At 45.4% G+C, this 21,132-nt stretch overlaps 1 protein-coding gene across 1 annotated transcript in view; it reads left to right on the top strand.

Annotated features, from left to right (window-relative positions):
• The window catches only part of SCN8A (sodium voltage-gated channel alpha subunit 8), a 183,234-nt gene extending 162,311 nt beyond the window's left edge, over positions 1-20,923 (top strand). Inside the window, exons 21-27 of the mRNA XM_060113425.1 lie at positions 3,250-3,372; positions 9,190-9,474; positions 11,253-11,306; positions 11,811-11,948; positions 12,929-13,033; positions 16,287-16,557; positions 19,776-20,923. Coding sequence (XP_059969408.1) covers positions 3,250-3,372; positions 9,190-9,474; positions 11,253-11,306; positions 11,811-11,948; positions 12,929-13,033; positions 16,287-16,557; positions 19,776-20,923 — 2,124 coding nt within the window. The remainder of the gene's footprint in view (positions 1-3,249; positions 3,373-9,189; positions 9,475-11,252; positions 11,307-11,810; positions 11,949-12,928; positions 13,034-16,286; positions 16,558-19,775) is intronic.
• Positions 20,924-21,132: the final 209 nt, after the last annotated feature.

The following is a 21,132-nucleotide window of genomic DNA, read 5'->3' as shown; positions in this document are numbered from 1 at the left end:
CAAAGAACTGAAAAGATGGGACACGTACACAACCAGTGTGAAGCAGAGTGTGCTGGGGGTGGGGGGAGCCCCAGTCCATGCCGTGGCTGCACTGTTGGCCACTTTTGAGTTGTGGGTGGAGAATAAGGCTTAGACTGACACCTGGATATGTGGAACTGTCAGTGTTTGCTGTCCTTTTGGACAAAATGTCTAGTGCCTTTGGCATCTTAGAACATCCAGCAGGTGTAAATTTTAGGTCCTAATTTTGGAGCATCTCTGAGACTCTCTTCCTCCCATTTCATCCATCGGTGACTTGATGTCTGAATCTGTTGCTCATCACCATGTTTGTTTCCCTAATGGATTTTCATTCTTCTTTGTTGCCCTTTATAGCTGCTCAGAGCACTTTTTAGGATCATGGGGATGATCTAGACAACTTCCAAGGTTAACTCTCTGTGTTTATAAGCCAGGTGAATTCCCAAACAGAGACAACATTTTCTTTTGCCCAGGTCCTTGGCTGAACTGGAGATCTTGTCCTGGAAAAGAATTTTGTCATCTTTTCCCAGGGAAATTTACCACATCAGATCCGGAGATTAGCCACATATCGGTTCCCGGGATGGGAAAGTGCAGAGACCATTCACCTCATCCTGAATTCAGACTACTGAAACCATTCTCCATTTGAAAATGTTCACATCATTTTGAAAAAGCCACCCAGTGTCTCTCCCTTTTTTTCAATGCCTGAAGCCACAGATACCTTGGATTTTGACTTCCCCTCAACTCCTTTTTTTTTTTTTTCAGGTTTGATTCTTTCCTTAATTCTAAACAATGTTCTGATTATGTCCAGTGAGAGTTTAACATGGAGACTCAGCAGATTATAAAATTGCTCCTAACTGTTTAGGAATAACCCAGATAGGATGCTTGCTGATCCTGTCTTGGGTGATCTTGGCCAGATTGGTGAGTTGAGCAGCAGACTATCTCTCAGCACCATTTAGAGCCAGCCTCTGAATGGGCATCTGTACCTCCTCCACCCTTCCCCCCACTTTAGGTAGGCCTATTTATTATCAGATAAATTACGCACCGCCCCCCGCCCCGAGAAGAACTTGGGTTGTCTTGTCTTGTATGAAACTTAGTTTTTTGCAGTCTTTACCTGGCATAGTTTCACAGGATGAAGTTGACTCAGGTATTTTGAACTCATGTATTTGGTTGAGGTAACTTACTTTCAGATGTACCTATAGATTCTTTGGGGTTAAGAGTTGGCTGCACTTGGCAATAGTAGGCAAAAGACACCTCCATGTAGAGTCTTACTGTTAATGATGGACGCAGGGAAAATGATTGGTTGGTACTACTGTGTTCTAGATAAGGATTTTGAGGCCCTTGTTTTGAACAACTTGACCTCTGAGCCATCTACCCTTCAAAGAGCATGAGTAGCCTAATAGGGCAGCATTTAATTCCAGATTTGCTTTGGATACTGCCCAGGACTCTAGAGAAGAGACCTACGCTAATGGGTTATGAAGACAGGCATAGTTGAAGGTTCACAACCCTTTTAAAAACCGAAACCTTCGAGCCTGCTCACCCATGACCCTCACTAGGTCATTGACCTGCTACTTCTACCCCTGCCAGCCTGCTGCTTAATTACAAATATCTTCAGTTAAAGCAACTTTTTTTTTTTTTTTTTTTACATTTCAGAGATACAGAATCAAAGAAGTAAATCCCTCAGCTAGAGATAAAAAGCAACAAATGAAACTAAGTTATGGATTGTTGCTTTAAAATACCAGTTTAGGCCAAGCCGATCTGTAATCACCACTTCCCAGTAGAGGGAATTTAAGAATTGTTGATGGAAACATCTTAACCGATCCCAGAATTTGTGGTGCAATATAAAGGAAAGACTGCTCTAAGAAAGCCAGAGCCCCAACATTCTAACTAAAGGTATTTCAGGTCTGGTGCCCCCTGAAGAGCTACATATCTCTCTCCGGTTAGGCCCAGGCAGCCCTAGGTATAGTTAAGGGTCGGTGTGGTAACTGTTCTGAGACCTCTGGTAGAATAAGGTGAGTTTGCCAGTGGAAGAGCAGGAAAGAATTTGACCGTGACTCTAGGCCTAGAGACCAGACTACTTCTCCCCAGCATGGCAACATATTCAACCCCAAATTGTTCAGATACCGTAATCCTCTATTGAGATTTTGCCATCCAACCTGCCAGTGAGGGAGGTGACCTATCCATGGGAGAAAGAGCTCTGGCCTGGGAATCAGGCATGTGAACCTTTAATCCTGGCTCCAGAACTGCCAATGTGACACTGGGCAAATTCTTGTGTATGGGTCTCAATTTCCTCATCTATAAATAAAGAATTATTCCAAGAACCCTTCCAGCTATTACTCTGATGATGAGAGTAATAGAAGATTGTCCTGGAAAGGACAGACCTGAGGCCAGTTCTTTTGGGGCTGTTCTGGAGAGAGAGAGAATGGGGATTATAAGGGAAAATATGGATTCAGTTGTCCAGACCCACCCAAGGTCTCGTGGCCATGAAGGAGTCATGGTTATAGTTAAAAGATGGAAGGATTGTTGCAGTTAAAAGTGAGAGAATCACTTAAGTGAGTTCCCATGGAGCCAAACCTCCATCCAGAAGTTTCTTCTTTTGGTCCTTTTCTTGTTGCGAACTGCAAAGTCAGCTGTGGTACTTACTGAATACGTTTCCTTGTTGATGTAGTAACGCATCCAATTTTCAAATGGTCTCTTGTCAACCAGGAGTAAGAGAGCTTGTCCCTGTTGGAAATCCATGGTGAATGAGCTGAGGAGGGGGCAGCCTGTGTGGAGTGTGTGTATTTATCTGTATTCTTTTCCATAGGTACCATTAAATTTGTCTGGCTTAATTTAATGGGAACTTCTGGGACCTGCAGAGACTATAAAGGGCGAGGGTAAGGTTTTTGTCATCTGTTCAGGCTCCTCTCCTTCCAATGGAACTTCCTCATTCTCCCTCTCCCTTCAGCCTCTTCCCTTTGCCAACTTGTATGTCTGTTCTACTGCCCTCTCTCCGCGTTCTCTTCCCTTTGTGTTTTTTCTTCTGCCTCTCAACCACCTTTCCTTCCAGGTCGTTTGAGTCCAAGTTGAAGTAGGCAGCTGGTGTTACCCACTTCCTCTTCCTGGGGGCGGGGGCCCAATCTGTATAATCAGTGCTAGGGGCTTTATTCTAACACTCTGGAACCTCTGTTTTCTTTCTTTTTTTTTTTTTTCTTTTGTTTCCTTTTTTTGTTTTTGTTTTTCTCTTCTGTTTCCGTGTAGGTCTCTTTAGTCAGCCTTATAGCTAATGCCCTGGGCTACTCGGAACTAGGTGCCATAAAGTCCCTTAGGACCCTAAGAGCTTTGAGACCCTTAAGAGCCTTGTCACGATTTGAAGGGATGAGGGTAAGATACTGAGAGCAGCTGATCCTTCTGCATGCCAGTGGAAACCGTCTAAGCATGCTAGAACTGATCACGTGGTGGAAAGATCATTCCCACACGAACTCTGGATGCAGCTGCTGACTTGACCCTCCACTCCTTCTCCCCCGCACCTGCCCCAAGGGCAGTCGCGTTTAGCTGCCTCATCACATTAATACTGGCCCCACCCCCAACGACATGCCATCGCAGATCATGTTAACATTGGCTATTCTCATCTGGCCTGGCTTACCTGTAGCACTTGGGGCGGCTTTCTGGGCTGTTGATTTAATAGGGAGAATCACCAGGTGCAAAGAAGGGGAATTGTCACCCACAGACCCCCTGAAAAGCAGAGGCCGCAGGCAGGGAGAGTGCAGTGTAGGGGCGTCAGCCAGGTGAGGACTGCGGCCTTGGAGTCACTGAGAAAGCGGCCGAGAAGGGGCTTGAAGACGGGATGGCAGGCCTGGAACTGGGGATGGAGCGGAATTCGGCATGGCCCTGGGGAAAGAGATGCTTTTCTTTCTGTTCTGATTCCTCTCATTGCACCTTGTTGTTCTCAGCCCAGTCCCGTAAGGACTGGCAGCCTCTGTCTGATAGCAAAGCTTTCCTCCTCACCCCCCACCCCTCTGCCCACGCTATATGGTCCCCTGTCCTAACACTGTCAAAATAACAACCGGGTACGATGCTAGATGACTATCAGCTAGTGCTCCTGAAATTTCTCAACACCTGCTCTTCCTGCTTTGGCGATAACTCCACCCAAATCCAAACAGTGCAAGGTGCTGCCACCCTGCCAGCTATAGAAACAAGGCTCCCTCGTTTGGTGCCTTTTTGCCATCTCTCTTGATTTAAAAAAATTGTGTGTGTGTGCACATGTGCGTGCGCGAGCGTGCGCGCACACACACACACACACACACACACACACACACAGACATGCAAGTCCGTAAAATCAAATGGACCACTGGCTTTTGGCGGTAATGGTTGTCCTATGGTAATCAGAGAGGTCTGTTATACTTAACGAGACCAAGAAAACTCATTTTAATTCAGATGTTGAATACATGCAGGAGAGCAAACCAGAGGATACGTTTTTAAACGTGCAAATATCAGAATGTAGGAGTACAAATTAAACTGTTGTGGTAGTCCACGTGAAGCAAGACTGCTCAGAGAAGCTAGGTACCAGGACGTGCTGCTTCATTCAGTCCTCACCTGTGGGTTCCTGGCCACTGTTTCGTGAAGCCACCCACATCTGTACAGGAAGACGAAAGTTTCACTGGGACTTGGGAATTTTATTATTTTAGTTTATCCAGACAGATGCTTTCTGCAAGAAATGTGCATTTCTCCTGTAGCACAGTCACAGTTTGGTTTACTAAACATAAGCTTTCTGCAACCCACCTGAAACCATCTGCAGGATGGTTTCAAACCAGCAGCATAAATTTATTTTAATTTAAGAAACAAAACTTGGGATTCTAAGTCTTTCTCCCACAGGTAGGAGAGGTTTCAGAATGTGTGCCATCAGGTCATTGTTATGCTCGAGCTAAGTGTAAGGGGAACTATATTGCAGAGGGCTCAGTGTTTTAGGGGGCCATGGTGTCACTGAAAACAGGATTAAAATGCTCTTCCCTCCCACCTTCCCACTTTTTTCAGAAAGGGTTAGTTAAATTTTTAAAATAAGTCATACTAGTTTTGTTACAAAGTTGATAATCCGTTTTGGTGACTGAAAACTGAAGACAATAATTGCAACATTGTACCTAAACTCAGTAGCCTGTGATCCTCCACATGCCCCAGGAGGGGTCCTGGAACTCCTAAAAGGAGACTGGTAATACCCAAAGAAAGCCCCCAAAAAGATGCCCAACTGACACGGCTACTGACTTTCTCCATCTGGGTGCCCATTACTGCTGGTCCCAACCTGTGGCAGAGGCAGTCCTCCCTGACCAGCTGCCGCCAGTTGGCTCACGAGGAAATTACGTGAATTGTCTGAACACAGGAGTGCTTCTGGTGGCCACACCTCTTCCCTTTAGCTCCTCCTTCTTTCCTCACCTTTCCGGGACTCGCAGTTTCCATTCCCTCAAAACTTTTACTTGTCAACTTTCAAGTAGTTGAGGAGCCCAGGGGTCCGGAATGGGCGACCAGAAGAGCAGACACTTTTATTTGAAAAGAATTAGTAAAGGTTTTTTCAAGTGAGATAATAAGGGCAGGAACAAGTTTGAACCCAAAGCCAGGCTTTCAAACAGTAAACATTCAGTAAGGGAAACTCTGGTAAAGGATGTCACCTCCTTTGGTTGGCTTCAGTCAGCGACAGCACGGTTGGGCCGGAGGTGAAAACTCAGGACCCATTCCTTTCCTGCAGTTCCCCAGCCCTTCTGTGCAAGAATAACTGCAAGAAGGGAGGAGTGAATTTGCCCCGATAATAAACAGAATTAGGGACCTACGTTTTACTTGAACGTTACTCTTCTGCAGGGCCGTGTTTTTCGTTTCTTGGTTTGGGTCCTTGTGTGTGCCAACACTTGCATAATCTGAGAGATTATCCCCTTAGAAAATTTTAAACAAAACATCTTTATGAACTGAATACCATCAATGCAGATGGGCTCAACTGTCACTGTGCTGCTCCGGTGAGAGGTTCAGACCTTTGCTTGAGAGGGAACATAAGGCCCTAGCCTGTCCTGGGACACTGACTTCAGTCTCTTCCTCAAACCAAAGACCAGAACGCTGAAACAGTCATGCTGTCGGCAAAGGAATGGTTAATGTAGTTCTTTGCTTTTCTCTCCTCCATAGTAATCTTCATTTAAGGATTTTGCTGGGCTGTTAAATTTTTGAGGGTACAGAATAGTAATGCTGTGAAACATGCATGCATTTTTGTTGATTGTCAGTATATAGTTGTCCATTAAAGCCATGTTCCCTCTGCCAGATATTAAAAGCTATTTGACAGATTTTATAGTATTTAATGAGCAGTAATGTTCTAGGCATTATAGAGAAGACAAAAATGCTGAAAGAATTAGTACCCATTGGAATTTTTTCATCAAATGAGATTTGTATCAACTGCTAAATATAAACTTCCATTGCAAAAAGTAACTTTATAGGTTGCTAGATCCTAGCTTTGAGTAATATTTCTATACCTAACTTTTAGCAATAATGAATTTCATCATAATTAAAGGTGACACAGAATAACTTGAGTTATTAGGGAGCAGAAGAGGAGATCCACTTTATTATGTAACTATCCATGGAAACTTAAATTATCATTTATATATATGTCTGCAGTGTAAGCGTTCAAAATAAGAAAGCATGGTTTCTTGCTCTTTGGTTGCTGAGACTATTAGCTAATGTTCACAACAAGGAAGAAGTATTAGTAAAGTTCATCAGCTGTTTACTGTTTTATTCATGAAATGAAGCTAAGAAGTTTTTCTTTGGTTATAATGAAAGTACATTTCATTATAAGTGAAAGTACATTTACATCTTACAAGTACATTGGATTTTATAGGATTTTTATGTCATATATATCAGAAAACGAGGCCCAGTAGATACATCTGTGTACTGATTCCTTTGAGCATATCTAGGAGTTTAAAAGTGCAAAGAGATTTCTTAGTCAATTAGCTAATTATTCTTCCCTGCTGGAACTATTACCCCATATTTAACTGTAACACACAGACACTATGTAGGACAGGTTAGACTAGGTTAAGGTAGTCAGAAGAATTCCTAGAGGAGGTATACTCTGAATTGATATAAAAAGCAAGATTTCTAGGTTTCACATCTTTTGGGGCCAACTTCTGTATTGCACACTTGTGATGGTCTAATAGAAGGTCATGCTCTCTCACCTGAGCTCTGCTGCAAAATGCTGTCACATAGACTTGAGCTTTTGAAACTTTACATAACCTACTCTCTTAACTTTTGAGAAATTATTCCATTTGTGGGTCATCTTCCTTTTGCCTATTCTTTTGCACATTTCATTGCCTTGAAGTACTCCCATCAAAGGGTAAGCAACTGTAGAAAGAGGAGGTAAAATTCATATCTGATCACCTGACAAATTTGGTAACATAAATGAATAAATATGAATATCATTCTCCACAGTATCCTTGGGGAGTTCCCAGATTTCAGGTATTCTGGCTTTCCTTGCTCAAAGTAATGAACAATGGAAGTATAATTATTTTATACCAATGACAAAGCTGTTCCATCTAGAAGAGATTTCTTGGTCTAAGAATTAAGAAATAACTGCCTCTCAATCTAAAGGCCTTCATACATGAATTGGAGAAACACAAAACTAATATTTTAATCTAAGGGAGAGTGACTCCTTAGCAGAATATCGTTGCCTTTTTTATATAGGACAGAACAGACAGCTCTTCCCAGCCACGTGTTCCAATGAGTGACATGACAATCTAAGGCCGAAACAGAAGATAAGGAAAACCTGATCCCAAATCGGGCTCCAGTTAGAGCGCAGAGCTGCCCCCTGGTGTTCCTTCTACAGCACGGCCCTTTTGGCCGTTTCCATGCTGTGCTGGTTGGCAGCGTGTCCTCTCTCTTCCCTGCACTGAAAAGCGGATGGAGGAAGGTGGTGATACTTGTCACCTCCTTCTAACAAAACATTAGAAGACTTTGTTTGTATCCAGGGTCTTTATTTTAACTCCACTTATCCTCCTAGGATACTAGAAAAAGGAAGAAACATGCTTCCCATTTTAGGGTCACCTTTCTGGGCCTCAGCAGTCCTGCTTAAGACAACAGCAAAGTGAGAATCAGGGAAGAAATGAACACCAGCTTTGTTTTCTGCCCCGCCACCTGAAATGCTATTTTTGTAAAGCACTTTGAACTCTTCTAGTAAAAACCGCTGCCACGGTGGAAGTGTTGTCTAGCTATTCTCATCTATAGTGTAAGCAAAATCAAAGTTAAAAACAACACAGAAACTTTAATTCCTGAGGGAGCTCCTTTCCGTTTGCTTTTTTTCACTCCCGAGCTTACTGTAGTCAGTGATTTTTAACAATATGCCAGTTTTTGGGTTTCAAGACCAGTGATCTAACCCAAAATTCTCCAAAAAAACCCAAATTATTCCTTTTTCTAATGATACATTGTGAAGAGTTGAGTCAAACCCTGGACTGAGCAGAGAGACCAGCATTAGCCAAGCAGAGGGCGACTCACATCTAGAAGCCTGCAAAGTCAGAAAAAAAAAAAAAAAGCCTGAAAAAGAATAATGAATCTTGCATGAAAAACACAACTATTCAGATTTTGTTTTATACTGTTTGGTAGAGGGAATATAGCTTTTTTTTTTTTCCTTGAGCCTGCAAAAAATGCATGCTCAGCTCTTGCCTGAAATAAGATAACTGGCCTTGCACAGTCATAAAAGAGACTTTATGTACCGTTGAGTAATTCACTGCTAACCCCACAGGGTAGTTCTCTGTGATTTTGAACAATCTCACCTTGCTTTGCAGAGGGGGAATGTCTGTCGAAAGGCAACTAGTGAGCTTGAAATCACTCATTTTCCCATGGGGGGCATCTTTTATGAGTTGATGAGAAGGGACACTAGACAATGAAATAATTTTTTCGGTCCCAGGTTGATGCCTAGGAGAGAGACCTAGGTCAACTTGGGCAGGGGAATTTGTGTTCAATGAAATAAATACGTAATTTTTAGAATTCCTCAAAATATATTTCATAGATATACAAAATTTGGGTCCTGCTTATGGATCTGTCTGGTTACCCTAATTCCAAAGGGAACATAACGCTTCCATAGTCAGAACAAGCCACAAAGTGTCATTCCCCTCCTGGAAATCAAAAGTGTGTGCGTGCCTGTACTTCTTCCCGACACTGAGCAACCTCCCCCTTCCAATGCAGGTGGTGGTGAATGCCTTGGTGGGCGCCATCCCCTCCATCATGAATGTGCTGCTGGTGTGTCTCATCTTCTGGCTGATTTTCAGCATCATGGGAGTTAACCTGTTTGCCGGAAAGTACCACTACTGCTTTAATGAGTCTTCTGAAATCCGATTTGAAATTGAAGATGTTAACAATAAAACTGAGTGTGAAAAGCTCATGGAGGGGAACAATACAGAAATCAGATGGAAGAACGTGAAGATCAACTTTGACAACGTTGGGGCAGGATATCTGGCGCTTCTTCAAGTGGTAAGGATTGTTTTCAGTCCTATGAAATCCAGAAGGCTAGCAGAAATCTCATTTGGTTCCTTCTCAACCCTGCATCCAGAATCAGGATTGCTGTTAATAGGTCAGGGGACAATGTCATTTCCCAAACCAGTTCCAGGGAGACACCTTTCCTGAGTACTCTGACATCTCCAAAACCTCAGCCAAGGGAATCTATCACTGCTCAGAAGCAGAGTTCTGCTTAGCAACAAATAAGGATTCCTGCGGTATAATAAAGTTGCAGAGGGATCACCATCTCTCTCCATGACAGAGTATGTAGTTAAAGAGAAAGAAAAAATAAAGTAGGTAAGTGCATAGACCAAAAAAAAAAAAAAAAAAAAAAAAATTATGGAGCAGAACAATCCCACGTAACAGCTACACTAGAGTTAACTAAATATGACAATATGACGGTGCTATGATGCCGCTACTCATGTCAGCTCAACCCCAGAGAAAGGTCTCAAGTTAATGTATCACAGTAAACAGTGAAGCATTCCATCATGTCTAGTTTTCTCTTCCTCTCTGGTCAATTTTTTGGAGGGTTTGACAAGACAGTAGAGTACAATGAAAGCTCCTAGTCTTTGGGCTCAAACAGATGTAAGGTTGAGCCACACTCTGGTATTTATTGGATATGTAACCTTGGACAAATTACTAAACCTCTCTGAGTCTATTTCTTCATCTGTTAAATTTGAGTAATAATACCTTGCATGGTAGTTAAGAGGATTCATGATAATTTATTAACATTTCTTAGCACAGTGCCTGGCACATAGCAGTGCTTAATTAATGGTACTTGCTGTTATGTTTCTTTGTTACTATTACAACTGTCCCTATGTCATAGAGTTGTTGGGAGTATTAAATGTGATAACGCAGGTGAAGCTCTCAACTCGGCCTTGCATAGAGTAAGCACTCACTGTTAGCTTGTAGGAATTAATGGGATGAGCAGTGGTTTATCCCACTCCAGAGCTCTTTAGCTGTTCTCTCCCAGTTCAAAAATGGACCCACAGATTGAACCTAAATTGGAGCAGCTCCAGGAAACCAGTGCACATCAGCCAGCCAAACATTGTACTGAGTCCCCACCACATGCAAGGCGCTGTGCTTGGGCAGTACCAGGGCCATCAGATGAATAAAGAGCTGCCCAGGCCGTGAAAAAACTTAGAATCTGGTTGAGTAAGTCAAACAGAGAACGAAGGGAAAACATGGAGACTGCTAAACTGGTTACCCGGATCAGGCTAGGTACATAGTGGGAGGACTGGGAGGGGCTGCCTAGGACGAAGCTAGTGTTGCCACTACCATAGGCTAAACGTGTGTATCTTAGGGGGAAAGCTCTGGCCTTGTCTTTTTTTAATGCAACTATTAATTTTTCAGACACCACCCCCACTGCTTGTTTAACACCTTTTTAAAATATGACTCCTTCATGGAGGGGTAAGTTCTAAGTAAACTCAGTAGATTACTGCCACTCATAAACGTGAGTCTGCCCTAGCTTTAGGTGACCTTCTCAGACCCATTTTAAAGACCTTCTGTAAAAGTATTGATCCAGTTACCGCTGTCAACATGTTTCTCTGTCAATCTTTGATGTTATATTCAGGGCTTAGACAAAGCTCCCTTGGGACCTGTATTAACAAACAGAAAATTCCGTGTCCACGTGAGGCTGCACCCAAACTCCCTGACTTGTGTTCTCGCTGAACCTAAGCCTGCCTTTGGGACCCTGCCCAGACTCCCACCCACCCCCTAACAGGCACAGTCTAATGACTGACTCTGTTTGCCAGGCAACCTTCAAAGGCTGGATGGACATCATGTATGCAGCTGTAGATTCCCGAAAGGTAAGGTTATACCTGGTGAAACCACAACCTTCTTCACTGGTTAGAAAGCAAGCAGCATGGTGGAGCTCATCAAGAAAGAGAGAGAAGGTTAGAACACTTTTTGCCTGCCTCACTGATTGTAGATCACTTTCCTCCTCTCAGTGAGTCCTCACTCTCTTACAGTGGCTCCAGATGGTTCGGCTGTTGGTTTTCACCTGGCCCCAATGGAGCTGTCTGCTCTGCAGTGCTGATTTGAAATAAGCGTGGCTCCTAGCAGACGGCCCTCCCCTCCCCCTTGCCTCACGATCTGCATATTCTCCACATATGTCATGGAAGGCATAATGCCTTCTCAGGGCAGGACCTGCCAGTGTGGAGGAGACAGAGAGAACCTAGGGCTCCCCTACCCCAGCTGGCTCAGCAGCTCAAGCGGTCAGCGGGGCTGACGGCCTTGGCATGTTGGAATCCCCCACCTGACCCCCAAGCTAGGAACTGACTCTCTTTTTTTTTTCTCCTGTCCTTTGACAGCCTGATGAGCAGCCTAAGTATGAGGACAACATCTACATGTACATCTACTTTGTCATCTTCATCATCTTCGGCTCCTTCTTCACCCTGAACCTGTTCATTGGTGTCATCATTGATAACTTCAATCAACAAAAGAAAAAGATAGGTCTCCTCCCCACATTGCCAGTGGCCGGAGGTCAACCCTGATGAGAGGCACTTCTGTCCCTCTCTCTCTCTCAAATCCGGATCATCACCTCACTGTGGCACTGGCCCCACTGTACATTAGTCCCAACCAGCTCCTTCTGTTCTGCTGGATTTCGCAGTGTGTGGTTTACCACATTTACTAGACCAAACTAGCAATTTACTAGTACCAAATTTACTAGCAATTCCTGAGGCTTTTTACTAGTTTTGGCCTTCCACCAGAGAGAGGTAGGGTCAGAGAGGGTCTAGTGACAGCTAAAAAAGAAAGCAGCAGCTGAATAGCTTTAGTGAGAAGTAGAAATTGTCTCGACTTGTCATTATCTATGTTAATCCCTGGTACCACCAGCACATTGGGATTTGAGAGATCAACCTTGGAAAGCTCACTTCCTTTACTTGTCCCAGATCGTTAACAATTTTTCCAAAGCAAATAAGATGACTCTCGTCATTCATTTTATAAGTCGAGCCTGTCCCAACAAACTCCAAGGAACTCCCCAAATTGTTTGCTCCCACCAAGATTTCTAAATTTTTAATATTGTCGGAAATAAATGAGCCATTAGCCAGGACTTGAAAATCCTTTCATTTTAAAATGCTTTTTTGAGAATTGTGTCAGGAAAGCAGGCCCCCCAAAATTGACGAAGATGCGTTTAGAGTCATGGCTCTCAAGTTTATCCTTCCCTGGGGGTCTATTACTCCATTTCCTTCCTTCTTTCCTTCCTAGCCCCTAGCAGGTCTCAGAAATCCCAAGCTGAAAACAAAGGTATCTCTTCGGATTAGATTAATTGTCCCAGGTCTACCTCACTCTGGGACAACCATTAGCTAAACTGACCTCTGGAAAGTAAAGGGGGTAAATCCCCCTCGGTTCTCAGGGTTGCACCTTAGGTCCAAACTTGTAGCATGTGAAAGCCAGTTGTAATTGCATGTTCTCTCTTTCCCTCCTTTACTTTGGAGGTCAAGACATCTTCATGACCGAAGAACAGAAGAAGTACTACAATGCCATGAAAAAGCTGGGCTCAAAGAAACCACAGAAACCCATCCCCCGCCCCCTGGTGAGTGCCTTATGCGGGCCCAGGGCAGAGTGAGGCCCCATGTGGAAAAAGACACGGTTAGAGTTACTGCAGAGGGAGGAGCGGGGCAAACGATGGGCGGCCTGTGCCCTCCAGTCCTCTCCTCGCTGTCCCATCCAAAAGATCTGAGGAAGGGAATTCGCTGGCCATCCAGTGGTTAGGACTCTGTGCTTTCACTGCCGAGGGCCCAGGTTCAGTCCCCGGTCGGGGAACTAAGATCCTGCAAGCAGGGATCTGAGGAAGACAGCAGAAGAACAGGGGTTAAGGTATGGGATGGCTTTTGCATTTGCACCTGACCTTTCCCTCTGAGGCATCCTTGGGCAGCAGCAGGGGATCGGCATGTTGATCACATTGGCTGTGACCCTGGTACAGAGATGTTTTAAGAGACCCACTAAAAATTAACAGAGGAAAGTGAAATGAAAGCTGATCTCTTTCCTACCAGTACAAGATAGGATTTGGTCATTATTTTCTCAGCTCTGCTTAACAAGTAAGTCTTTGCAAGGATGTGCCTGAAAGCTAAGCTAATGCCTCTTTCTAGTTATCTGTGGGAGCAGGAGAGGGTGAAGCTAGGAGAGACTGTGGCCTGATTTCCTCCCTTGAACTGAGCCTTTTGTAAAACAGATTTGGGGACTGGGATTCTGCTTGACCCTGTGTTGGTGGTGGTTCTCTTGCTTCAGAGAAGGAGACGCTGTGCTCCTGAAGCCATACATCCCGCTGAGTGTGACATGACCCCCAAAAGCCACGCTCAAAGTTCCTTCTTCCGTAACTTTTATTTAAAGTAACTTTTTAGGGAATTCCCTGGCGGTCCAGTGGTTAGGACTCCGTGCTACCACTGCCGGGGGCCCGGGTTCGATCCATGGTTGGGGACTAAGATCCCACAAGCCGTGCGGCATGGCCATAAATAAATAAATAAAGTCACTTTTTGTTTTTTTCTTTTCTTTTTGCGGTACGCGGGCCTCTCACTGCTGTGGCCTCTCCCATTGCGGAGCACAGGCTCCGGACGCGCAGGCTCAGCGGCCATGGCTCACGGGCCCAGCCGCTCCGCGGCATGTGGGATCCTCCCGGACCGGGGCACGAACCTGCGTTCCCTGCATCGGCAGGCAGACTCTCAACCACTGCGCCACCAGGGAAGCCCTAAAGTAACTTTTTATTTAAAACAACAACACAGGAGAACTCTTAAAAACTTACCTGGCAACCTCATTTATAAAAATGAAAGTGAAGCTACTTTGTTTGAATCAAGAGTGGGAGTCCCAGAGCATTTTCCTGACTTAACCCCACACACCCTGTTCCTGGCATACCCCCCTCACCAACTTCGGAGGGAGAGGAAACCCTAGGGCTTTGCGGAACAGTTTGAAAACCACCAAGTTAAGTAATCCTGAAAATAAGCATGAGCTCAAGTGCCTAGGTATCTAAAAAATCAGGGGGATCTTAAGAAAGAGAACATTTTTTATATTTCCTTGATGATAGTTTCCACTTTGTGATAGAAATGTGATCAGAGGGAATGCAAGAGGATTGCCATCTCTAAAGTTCTGTTCAGTACTTTGAACGTGGGAACCTGAGCGTATTTTCTCCCACACTAAAATATAAACGCTCAGTGTAGTAGGAAGCATTAATAAAGACTTATTCCACAAATAGTTACAGATCTCCTACTGTGTACCAGGCACTAGGCAAAAAGTGATGAACAAATTTAGACAACACAATCATGGAGGTTACAGTGTAGTGGGGATATAGATAATAAATAAGTAAGAGAACAGTTATTATAAAATGCAGGGACTTCCCTGGTGGTCCAGTGGTTAAGACTTTGCCTTTCAATGCAGGGGGTGCGGGTTCAATCCCTGGTCGGAGAGCTAAGATTGTTTTTTTTTTTTAATCAAAGTATAGTTGATTTACCAGGTTTGTTTGTTTATTGATTGATTGATTGATTGATTGCGGTACGCGGGCTTCTCACTGTTGTGGCCTCTCCCGTTGTGGAGCACAGGCTCCGAATGCGCAGGCTCAGCGGCCATGGCTCACGGGCCCAGCCGCTCCGCGGCATGTGGGATCTTCCCCGACCGGGGCACAAATCCGCGTCCCCTGCATCGGTAGGCGGACTCTCAACCACTGCGCCACCAGGGAAGCCCTGAAAGGCATTTTTAAGTCAGTTAACCATAGGAATTTTGTTGCAAGTCCAATGAGAAACTAGTGAGAGATTTTAAGTAGGAGAGCGATGTGAACCATTTATGTTTTTAAATAATCACACTTGCTGCTGTGTGGAGACTGCATTGGATGAGGGCAAGAGAGGAAGCAGGAAGACCAGTCGGGAGAGCCTTCTAGAAGTCCAAAAGGGAAGATGATGGTGGCTTAGTTAGAGGAGGGTCACAGAAATGGAATGAAGTGGATGAATTCAAGGAAGACTCCACAGGACCTGCAGTGGATTAGATGGGGGATGAGGGAGAGGGTTGAGCAGGAATGACCCTCAGATTTCTGGCTTAGAGACTGGATAAATAATTGCGGTGAGAGAGGAGCGAGTTGGGAGGGGGGCAGAGAGGAAAGGAGGTAGCTCTGCTTTGGACTTGCTGAGCTTTAGATGCTTGTGCGTCATCCAGGAGCGATATAAAACAAGCAACCCAGGAGTTCAGAGGAAAGATACGGGCTGGAGAAGAAAACACTTGGGAAACTGAAGTACCTAGATAATATGTGAGCAGTAGGAATAGATGGTAGATGAGCTCTCCAAGGGAGGAAGAAGAGATTAAGAGAAGAAACGGCCATCAAATGAGACTAAAAAGGAGCAGCTGGAGAGGTAGGAAGACACCCAGAAACATGCGATGGCACGGACACAAAGAGAAGAGTGGAGGGCTTCCCTGGTGGCGCAGTGGTTGAGAGCCACCTGCGACGCAGGGGACACGGGTTCGAGCCCCGGTCCTGGAAGATCCCACATGCCGCGGAGCGGCTGGGCCCGTGAGCCATGGCCGCTGAGCCTGCGCGTCCGGAGCCTGTGCTCCGCAACGGGAGAGGCCACAGCAGTGAGAGGCCCGCGTACCGCAAAAAAAAAAAAAGAGAAGAGTGGCAATTTTAGAAAACTCTTGGTGAGGGAATGTTGACATTGGTCTTTGTTCATGCTCCCAATATCCCGATAGAGCAGCAGCAGAGAGCTGGCCAGTATTCCAGCAAAGAAAACAGGATGGCAGCTCCCACAGTCTGCTGGGGAAGGTTCTCATGAAGCCTTTTCTGTCTTCCTCCCTCCCTCCCCACCCAGAACAAAATCCAAGGTATCGTCTTTGATTTTGTCACTCAACAAGCCTTTGACATCGTTATCATGATGCTCATCTGCCTTAACATGGTGACAATGATGGTGGAGACAGATACTCAGAGCAAGCAGATGGAGAACATTCTCTACTGGATTAACCTGGTCTTTGTCATCTTCTTCACCTGTGAGTGTGTGCTCAAGATGTTTGCCTTGAGGCACTACTACTTCACCATTGGCTGGAACATCTTCGACTTCGTGGTGGTCATCCTCTCCATTGTGGGTGAGTGGGGCAGGCGAGGAGGGGAAAGGGACCTGACTGGCCCGAGGATGGGATTCCGGGGAGTGCAACGAATGACACGGGGCCGAAGGGCAGGCAGGTTACTCTCAGGTTACGCCTGGGGGGCCCCCAAGTCAACTTGTGGGCCTGCCCCAAATTGCTGATATGGGTTAGCAAGTTTCTCTGAGTCTTCATAGTAGTCTTGGATTGTAAATTTTGTGGCTGAAGAGGGGGGAAAAGATTAGATTTGGTTCTTGCTTTCAAAGAGTTTACATTCTAACAGGTAAGGTAAAAGAAATATATTTTAAAATCTGGCTACAATAGCAGTATAAAGTGGAAGAAGGCCTGGTAAGAGATTGTGAAGTTGGATATTAATGGGGAACGTTCTGGTGGCGACAGCCGTGATGCCCGTTTACTAAGATTTTATGGTGCCAAGTCGTTGGAGAGTCTTCACTTGTGTTATCTCGTTTGATCCTTATGACAGCCCAGGAAGCAAGGTGTTTTACTATCTTTGCTGTGAAGATGTTCAGGGTCACTCAATCAGGAGGTGGCAGAGGGAGAACTCCAGCTGGTTTTTAACAGTGACTGTGTGGCATTTGCTTCACCCTAAGGGCCTGGAAGGGCTGATGTCCTGGCAGGTAGTGGAAATGCTGCCCTATTGATCGCCCTCCCCCAAATTTCCTTGCCTTCCTAAAGTGCATCTTGAATGGTGAAACACTACCTTGGTTCCAGGTGGGTTTGACTGACTGACGCTAGCAGAGGTAGAGTGCCCGAGACCCCGGGAACCAGCTCCAGAGCTGGTTTAGCAAGGTGGTGACCATGGCATCAGAAGGCAGCCGTGCTCCCACTTTCTAGTTCTGTCCTCCGGAGCAGCGTGTCCAAAAATGTGCTGACTAACCTCATACCAAATTTCTCCCTAAGGAAAGAATCCCATGATGAAATTGCTTTGGACAACACTGTACAATACATTGAATTTCCCTTTGGAGGGTCACAAGGCACATTAGCCTACAGGAGGCTCTTGAAAGTCTTGGAGTAAAGAATTCTGTTTAATACATCATCCCACCTTTATTCAATCACAACACCCTGTTTTCAAGTAATGATAATGTTTCTAAGAGTTTAATGGAACCTACTATGTGCTGGTCACCATTCTAAGTGCTTTACATGTTTTAATTCATGTAACCCTCACAACAGCCCTGTAAGTATCACGAGGAACAAAGGAACAGAGCGGTTACTGAGACACGCAACTGGTAAGCAAGCAAGCCCAGCCCCCTGGCCTCAGCTCCGCACTCCTGACCTCCCACAAAACACACTTTGGATCATGCTACCCTTGTCCACGTTTCTTAAGCTTTTTCTGCCCACTTATCACTATGTGGGATGGAAAACCCACAGACGAAACCATGCCCCCTATTCTCAGATGGTACTTGAAAATAAGGAAGAAGAAGAGTTTCTTCTGATCATTGGGATTTTTTTTAATGTCATTAATCTGTTCAGAAACAAAAGTTAGAAAAAAATCTTTTTAAATTAAGAGGAGTTTGGGTAAAACTCTCCCTGGAACCTCCTGGAGGACCCCTTAAATGTTGATCCCACTGCCTGGATTGCTGTCTGCCCATCTCTCTCCCCTTTCCTCTGGGCACAAATCACATTCATCCTACAGAACCTTAATGAGGCATCATCTCCTCTCTGAAACCTTACTTGCCCACCATGTATGGAATGCAAGTATTACAAGTACATTACCTGACTTCTTATGGTCACTGGTTATGACTTAATTGAGAAGTAAAAAGAGGAGAGCTGAGAAATCATCTTGAGTCCTGGCTGAGGTAGAGATTTTCTTGAAAGCTGAAAGTTAAGATTCATAGCTTAAAACCTTAAAACCTGCAGTTCACTACCCCAATATTTATGAATCCTTATGGTTGGAAGATATTTCTTTATTTAAATGAAGATGTGCTCACACTCCCTCGTGGGGGTCTCGACAGCAAGACACTGAAGGAAGAGCACGTGGTGTCACTGCCTTGCCTTCAGCTGTCATCTCCCAACCTTTTCAGCTCCTCTTCCTTCTGTGGCCCCTCACTGGGCTCCCGTTATCGCTCTTTAGTTTTAAAGGCAAGTTGTCTGGTGGAAGTGGACCCCTGGATGAATGTGAACAGAAAAAGGCCCTCTGGGGCTTCCCTGGTGGCGCAGTGGTTGAGAGTCCGCCTGCCGATGCAGGGGACGAGGGTTCGTGCCCCGGTCCGGGAAGATCCCACATGCCGCGGAGTGGCTGGGCCCGTGAGCCATGGCCGCTGAGCCTGCGCGTCCAGAGCCTGTGCTCCGCAACGGGGGGAGGCCACAGCAGTGAGAGGCCCGCGTACTGCAAAAAAAAAAAAAGAAAAAGGCCCTCTGATGTGCGTGTTTCACCCTCTACTTTTATATCCTATTAACGTCTGGACATTTTTACTTGGTGATACTGGTTTTTGACTGATGGCTTTAAACACAAAAATCTAGAAGCTCTTGAGTTGAAAACTACTCCCGAGAGGTCCCTTTAGTTTGTAGGCTAGTTTGGTAGGGTAGGAACGTGGGGCAATGAGAACCAAAAATATCTTTTCAGAGCCAGGAAGAAGATGCCCTGAGAATTAGCGGCATTAGCAGACTAAGACTTCACAGCCAGAGGGTAGTGAAGTTACGGGGTGGAGCCAGGACTTCTCATTCACTGTTTGTGGATCATTTTGGAGAAGAATCCATAACACCTCAGAAAGTTATGCATGGACAAATCTGAAAAAAAATGAATTTAACACCAGAGGTCAATCTCACAAACATAACGTTACGTCTCAAAAGCCAGTTAAGAGATCTAGAAAGAGAGATACAGTATAATTCCTTAAACATAGTAGGCTGCTACCTATATATTATTTATGGGTTCGTACATAGCAAAATTATGAAGACACTGGGGTGATACATGTCATCTGCAGGATAGTGGTTGTTGCTTCTGGGGGTGACGAGTGGAAGCAAATTCTGTATCTGGGTGTTAGGTACCTAGGTGTCCATTTTCTTGTTTTCCCTGCTTCTCTCTGTTTGAGACATGCGATTCTCTTTTGAGAAAATTTTTTATTACGAGGGTTCAGATTGAATAGTAAGGCACTCATTCTGTAAAGTCCTTTGAAGTTCAGGGTTCCATAGTGCCAGGTGACATAAGTAAAGAGAAAGGGCATCTCCAATCTCAGTAATATATCTCCTGTTCCTCTTCTTAGGAATGTTCCTGGCTGACATAATTGAGAAATACTTTGTTTCCCCAACCCTATTCCGAGTCATCCGACTGGCCCGTATTGGGCGCATCTTGCGTCTGATCAAAGGCGCCAAAGGGATTCGTACCCTGCTCTTTGCCTTAATGATGTCCTTGCCTGCTCTGTTCAACATCGGCCTCCTGCTCTTCCTGGTCATGTTCATCTTCTCCATCTTCGGGATGTCCAACTTTGCGTATGTAAAGCACGAGGCTGGCATTGACGACATGTTCAACTTTGAGACCTTTGGCAACAGCATGATCTGCCTATTTCAGATCACAACCTCGGCCGGTTGGGACGGCCTGCTGCTGCCCATCCTAAACCGCCCCCCTGACTGCAGTCTGGATAAGGAACACCCAGGGAGCGGCTTTAAAGGAGACTGCGGGAACCCCTCCGTGGGCATCTTCTTCTTCGTCAGCTACATCATCATCTCCTTCCTGATCGTGGTGAACATGTACATTGCCATCATCTTGGAGAACTTCAGCGTAGCCACGGAGGAAAGTGCAGACCCTCTGAGCGAGGATGACTTTGAGACCTTCTATGAGATCTGGGAGAAGTTTGACCCCGATGCCACCCAGTTCATCGAGTACAGTAAGCTGGCAGACTTTGCGGATGCCTTGGAGCATCCTCTCCGGGTGCCCAAGCCCAACACCATAGAGCTCATTGCCATGGATCTGCCAATGGTCAGCGGGGATCGCATCCACTGCTTGGACATCCTTTTTGCCTTCACCAAGCGGGTCCTGGGAGATAGCGGAGAGCTGGACATCCTTCGGCAGCAGATGGAGGAGAGGTTCGTGGCATCCAATCCTTCCAAAATGTCTTACGAGCCGATCACGACCACGCTGCGGCGCAAGCAGGAAGAGGTGTCAGCCGTGGTCCTGCAGCGCGCCTACCGGGGACATTTAGCAAGGCGGGGCTTCGTCTGCAAAAAGACAACTTCCAATAAGCTGGAGAACGGAGGCACCCACCGGGAGAAAAAAGAGAGCACCCCGTCTACAGCCTCCCTCCCATCCTATGACAGTGTAACTAAACCCGAGAAGGAGAAACAGCAACGGGCAGAGGAAGGAAGAAGGGAAAGGGCCAAAAGACAAAAAGAGGTCAGAGAATCCAAGTGTTAGAGGAAAGCCAGAATTAAACACTGTACAGATTTAAAACTCGCAAGTGAAAGATTGTTTACAAACTTCCTGAATATTATCAATGCAGAACAGCTGTGGAGACACTGTCACCCGAAGATCTATACCAAACGTAGTCTGCTTACCATGTAACACGGTTGCATCCTGAGCAGTGACCTGCCAAGGGCAAAGGACCCTGCTCCCCGGACTCACAG

This window comes from Mesoplodon densirostris, chromosome 11 (assembly GCF_025265405.1).
Source record: "Mesoplodon densirostris isolate mMesDen1 chromosome 11, mMesDen1 primary haplotype, whole genome shotgun sequence".
Lineage (NCBI taxonomy): Eukaryota > Metazoa > Chordata > Mammalia > Artiodactyla > Ziphiidae > Mesoplodon > Mesoplodon densirostris.
Note: the sequence above shows the minus strand (reverse complement) of the source record. Positions and strands in the feature narration are given on the sequence as shown.